The 5,491-nt window shown below is 38.0% G+C and overlaps 1 protein-coding gene across 1 annotated transcript; it reads right to left on the bottom strand.

Moving 5' to 3' along the window:
- Window positions 1-1,282: 1,282 nt before the first annotated feature.
- Window positions 1,283-4,134, bottom strand: LOC143586601 (uncharacterized). The gene is made up of 3 exons (XM_077068114.1): window positions 2,532-4,134; window positions 2,175-2,367; window positions 1,283-1,884 (listed from the first exon to the last, which is right to left on the bottom strand). The coding sequence occupies exons 1-3, from the start codon at window positions 3,813-3,815 to the stop codon at window positions 1,289-1,291; spliced, it is 2,073 nt and encodes a 690-aa protein (XP_076924229.1). The 5' UTR covers window positions 3,816-4,134; the 3' UTR covers window positions 1,283-1,288.
- Between the last annotated feature and the right edge of the window lie 1,357 nt (window positions 4,135-5,491).

Genomic DNA, 5,491 nt, shown 5'->3' with positions numbered 1-5,491 from the left:
ATGAAACGTGATTTCACTTTCTATAGGGTGTGAAGAGGCACAAACCTCTTTGGTGTAACCCGGTGGTGTAACCCGGTGCTCGAATCCTTAACGTAGGTATAATAATTAGGAGTAAAAAATAATTTAATCATAGCTGTAATAGTTAGGAGTAGAACATGTGTGAAAATTTGTTGTTCGAAATAAAAATTAATACATGAATATACTGGTAAATTTATGTATCGTTATATTACTTACACGATAACATATACTAATACAAAGACTCGTTATAGTATTTTGATCTACGTATGTATTCATACGAAATTGTTACGGAAAAGTGAGGAGAGAGAATATATAAGCACTAATTAAATTAAATAGATAATACATATGATATTTTATAGTTATACCTTCTTATTAAAACTATTTATGAAAAATGAACTCTACAAATTTTTATAGTCGTGTGTCAAATCCTTGCTTGTTACTAGTTGTTAGTATAAGATAGTAAAGGAACTTATTTATATGCTCGAGTTCGCTTAAACTCAACTTGATTCAAGCTTTTATTAAGCTGACTTTAAATAGCTTACATTCAGCTCGTCTTGTTTACATTCTTTTAAATCATAAGCATTTACTTATTATTATAATCTTTTTAAGAGTAAAATTCTTTATTATAAACAGGTCCCTTACTATAATTTTCTCAAGAGTAAAGTATTTTACTTTATAAATAAGTCAGAGTGTGGCCACAACCACAACATCCCATTTCAATATTTTATGCTTCCTTTAAATATCATCTTCACTTCTTCAGTACCTCCATTTAAAGACAGATTCCAACATTAACCGTTATATACTTGTCCAAGTTGCCCCACGTAGGCACATACATATACATATATACACCCTTTTTTTTAACGATCAACCACGCATATATATACACATTTTCTAAGTTAATAACTTAATTTAATTACAATTTAGTAAAAAAAAATTGTCACTATAGTTCAATCCATATATTTCTTTTTGTCATATTAATGATTTTCATTTAGGCCATCGGCGACGTTAAGGATAATGCTTTTGCAGATCTCGGGGTTATCTGACGATAAACATCGCTTTAGGGGGTGTTAATGAACATCCGAACATCCCTATATTAACTATATATTACCTTTTACTCTTTGAGGTAAACGTCATTTCAGTTATTTTACGCGAATTAGGATACTAGCTTCTACCAAATATCGAAAAATATCAAAACATAGACATTATTTTAGAAGTATAAAAAAGAGAGCGGGAAAATTAAACTAAACGGAATCCTATTATTTTAAAAAAACTAAAAAACTAATTTCCTTCGAGGCGCGCAGAACGTAGTTTTCCCGGCAAACTCAACTAGATCTCCGATTGTTTCGCTCATTAGATCCTTGAATATCAGCCGTTCGATGTACAGTACGGATTCCGATACCTCCACCGGATGATCTCCCCAGCCATTGTTTCCGGCAAGGTCCTTTTTCAGCACCTTACAAATCAGATCCAACAAATTCTCCGCCGTTTCATGCTCACGGATTGCCTTAAACTCGGTACAAATTACCTTAACGGCGTTACTCGATTCCGTTAACGAAATTGCGTTCCACGGTGGTAAGTCTCTGTTACGGCGAAGGATTTCGTTCACGACGTCAAACACGAGCTTCCGTTGAAGCTTTGAACCGGTTGATGACTCGTTATTATTATTATCATAATCGTAGTATTGCTTTTCGAGATAACGGAAGACGCTAGACTCGTCCGGAAGGTATTTTAATGCTTTGAGTATTTTGGAGATGTATGTGAAATCGGAATCGATAGATATGAACTCGTCGTCTTCGTTTGATGTTGCTGGAGATATTATAGAGCTCCAGATGTCATCATCTTCTAGATCTACGGTAACTGTAACATCTGCAGATTAAAACAAAAATAAAATAAAATTAATATGAAATTAGTCAATTACTCAATTAGTCTCTGACGTTTGATAATTTGACTTTACGACGAGCGCCGATGACAACCGCCTGTGAGGTTGCACTGGCCACGTGACGGTAACTACCGGTGTATGTTAAGTTTTGTACGTATTACACTGTTAACTGATTTGGTGAGGTCATTGTCATAAAAGTAACGAAAACGAATAATCGAAGGCGTTAATTGTAAAAGTCACTCAGATTGTGCCACGTGGCAGGAGAAGTTGTAACTACCTTTGAAATCTATAGTGCGTTTCTTCACCGGTGACGGAGACGACAATTCGTCCTTGTCAAACGCTGAGTCAAGTACAGAAACTGGACTCGGTAACACTGAGTTAGAACTCGTGATGCTGTTCATCTCCGCTAGTAATTTGTCACATCTCGATAATAAGCTTTTTCCTTCTCTGTATTCCTCCGGTTTTGATCTCTGTTAATCAATAAATCATCAACGTGATGAAGATGAATAATTTAACAATTAACAGATATGTGATTATTTTTTATATTATATATATATATACACACATTCTTTTAAACATAAACGAAAGCTAATAAAAAAACAAGCTGATTACAATAAAGTGACAGATTGTTTACCTCATGATCGAAGTGAGAATTTGCACTGCCGGAGCTTTCGGAAACGGATGACGATTCATCCTCCGTAACGACTATTCTAGAAACCTTTGCTTTTGAATAGCTCTTCTCCGACGGCCTCTTGCTTCTCGGAGAACGATTCGTAACTACAGAATGACGTTCAGATCCGGTTCTTTTCGGTGTAAGTATAGGAGAATTAACCGGCGAATTTCTTCGTGATTCAACGGATACATGATACCTCTTCTGAGTTTCGATTATCAGCGCTTTTCTCTTCTCATTTGTGTTACTATTAATTAGTGAATTTTTAGACCTCACCGGACTCCTTCCACTCCGATCAAACACTCCACGTTCCTTTCGTGGTGAAAACTCTCCGGAGTATCTCCGATTTGACGGAGAATGTTGAGACCACCGCCGGTGCTGGTGGTTCATGAGGAGTTCGTTTGAATCGTAAACGAAGTTCCGGTGGCTGTCTCGGTTTATAGAATGTAAAAGACCTTTGAGTTGCATTGCTTCGAGAATATGCTTTAATGCTTCCAGATCCTTAGACTGTTCATTAACTCCTCTCAGTCTTAAATTCTTCCCGGAGTTACTCGCCGTCGTCTGCTTTGGCTCCGGGAAGATATCTGCTGAATCGAAGAAGCTTCTTCTCTGCTGAGAGTACCTTGTTTTAGTTATTTCATTCTTCTGATTTCGCGATGAATGTTTCACCGGCTCCATAACTGTTTCTCTGTTTGTTTGATTTGATTTATTTATCGGAAAATTATTGGTTTCTATGAACCTCGACCGGAACAAATCACGTGAAACTCTGGATTCCGACGCTGATCGCCGGAGCTCCGGCGTCTTCATAGTTTCAGGACTCGATAATGTCGAATCGGAAGACGGTAACTGGTCTAATCCCATCAGTTTCGCAATAACACTTGGTGACCTTCGTTGCTTCTCGAAGCTTCCATTAACGGACTCTGACCGGATCTCTTTCGCACGCAGACTACCTTTTGAATCAATTGTGGCTCTACTGTCTAGAGACAGTCTCGGCATTATTGGTAGCGGTAGTGGTGATCTCGGAAGCGTTGACGACGGACAGAACTTTATATTCGCCGCCGGAGACGGCGGAAAACCGTCCGGTGTGTTAACCATTGGCTTGTTGGTTTCCGGTGAGGTAACCGCTGGGCTGACGGTGGCTGCAGGTAGGCGTTTAATGGAATGAATGCGTTTTCCGATGTGAAGGAAGCCGGACATGCATCCGATCTGTTTTTCTAGATGCCGGTCTTGGATTGGACCCGTCATCATTTTTCGGTGACCTTCAGGTACTCTTTTTCTCCGACGAACACACACACACACACACAGAGATAAATTATTTATTTAATATTAATTTTACTACATTGATAGAAAGAGGTTGATGAACATAATGATATTATGTTGCTACACTCTCTCTCTCTGTCATATGGTATGGTGTTTTCTTGTTGATTATTATTTTTCGCTTTATCTGTAACTCCCGCTTTATGCACATTTAAAGGGAAGAAAGGAAGTGAGGAGAGACATGATGGTGGGGTAATCTACATGTTCACATTTGTTTCTTTTAAGTCAAGTATTTTATTACAAAAATATCTATTTTTGCATATTAAAATCTCACATGATATTAAATTGAATAAGAATGTAAACTTTTTTTTTTAACAATTTGTAACTGATACATCCAAATTATTTTAAAACAATCATCTAAATTGTTTTTTATAAATAAGTGGGATAAAAAATATGTAAGTCACGTAAGAAAGAAAAGGGCACGAAAACAAACAACCGGATGTGCCGGTTTTAAGTTGTTCTAGAAAAGAATAACTTTGTTTTTTTAATATTAACATGTAGATTGATTTTAATATAGAAAAGTTTGTTACAAGACTCTTAGGCTATGTGTGGTGGATGGGCTACAATTGGGGGCGAATTGTGACACATGGCACTCAGTGAGTATGAAGTGGAAATTTGTTTTTGGGGTGTAATGGTGTAAGGGCTACAAGTTGGGCCCACAGTGTGTTATTATATTATTTTCTTTTTATAACTAAACTAATTAAATAAAAACCAATTTATTTAAATAATTAAATAAAAATGCATTAAAATTAAAAAGAAATACAAAAAAAACATACCTAAAAAAATACATAACTAAAAATATTAAAAAACATAACTAAAGAAAAAAATTAAAAAAAAAAACCTAACGAAAAAAAAGAAACTAATATTTGTAATATTCGCGCATTTTTTCACGTTGGCGTTGAAACAATAACGCGGCATCCTCGTGAAACCCCTCCGCTTTGAGGGATTCGTAGTCGTCTTTCATTTGTTTTAATTCGAACGTCTGGTTCAGCTTTTCTTGTTATTTGTTGGATGCTCGAAGGTCGGCTCCAATTACGGTGGCATTTGTTTCCAAACGACCGACCAACTCGTTTATTTCAACGGGCTTCGTATTGAATCGTGTTGACGACGAACCTTCCCCCTTATTTTTCCTCGATCTCCCGCGTGGTTGAGGCAACTCCTTTACCTCATCGTCGTCGGGTATATTAAAATATTCGGCCAAATTAACCGTGTCGTCCAGGAAGAAGCTACGAGCATCGGAGGGTGTGTTTGGTGTGCTCGGATTTGTCGACGACGATGTCTTCGACCTTTTTGAGGGTCGGGGTGAGCCGGCTCGTCGGGCAACGGGAACGGTTGGTGCCCCGACCCATTTCGCGCAACCGCGCAGTTTTTCCAACAATTCAAATACTTGAACGGTTTCCCGGGGCGCTCAGCAGTTTGGCCCTGAGCTCGAAAGTCGCTCAAGGCTTGAGTTATAATGTCGCCGTCGTTATGTCCGGTACGCCAGCCGGGCCCCTGCAACCGATTAAATATGCCGGCAAATTTTTGACAATCGGCGTTAAGCCCCTTCCAGTGGGCTTGAACCGCTTCTTTTCCCCGGTAGTCTTCGGGTTTTTTGGTTATATCGA

Source organism: Bidens hawaiensis, unplaced genomic scaffold (genome assembly GCF_021521415.1).
Source record: "Bidens hawaiensis isolate Kalapana, Puna unplaced genomic scaffold, B.hawaiensis_p1.1 tig00034716_1, whole genome shotgun sequence".
Classification (NCBI taxonomy): Eukaryota; Viridiplantae; Streptophyta; class Magnoliopsida; order Asterales; family Asteraceae; genus Bidens; species Bidens hawaiensis.
The sequence above is the reverse complement of the archived record's forward strand: the minus strand, read 5'-3'. Positions and strand labels throughout refer to the sequence as shown.

What these genes read in the sequence shown, in the direction of transcription:
- LOC143586601 (XM_077068114.1), bottom strand. Translation starts at nt 3,815, where the DNA reads ATGATGACGGGTCCAATCCAAGACCGGCATCTAGAAAAACAGATCGGA. An exon ending in ATTCTCACTTCGATCATGAG is followed by an intron (nt 2,368 to 2,531) that starts GTAAACAATCTG and finishes ATTGATTAACAG; the next exon opens with AGATCAAAACCGGAGGAATA. An exon ending in ACGCACTATAGATTTCAAAG is followed by an intron (nt 1,885 to 2,174) that starts GTAGTTACAACT and finishes TTTAATCTGCAG; the next exon opens with ATGTTACAGTTACCGTAGAT.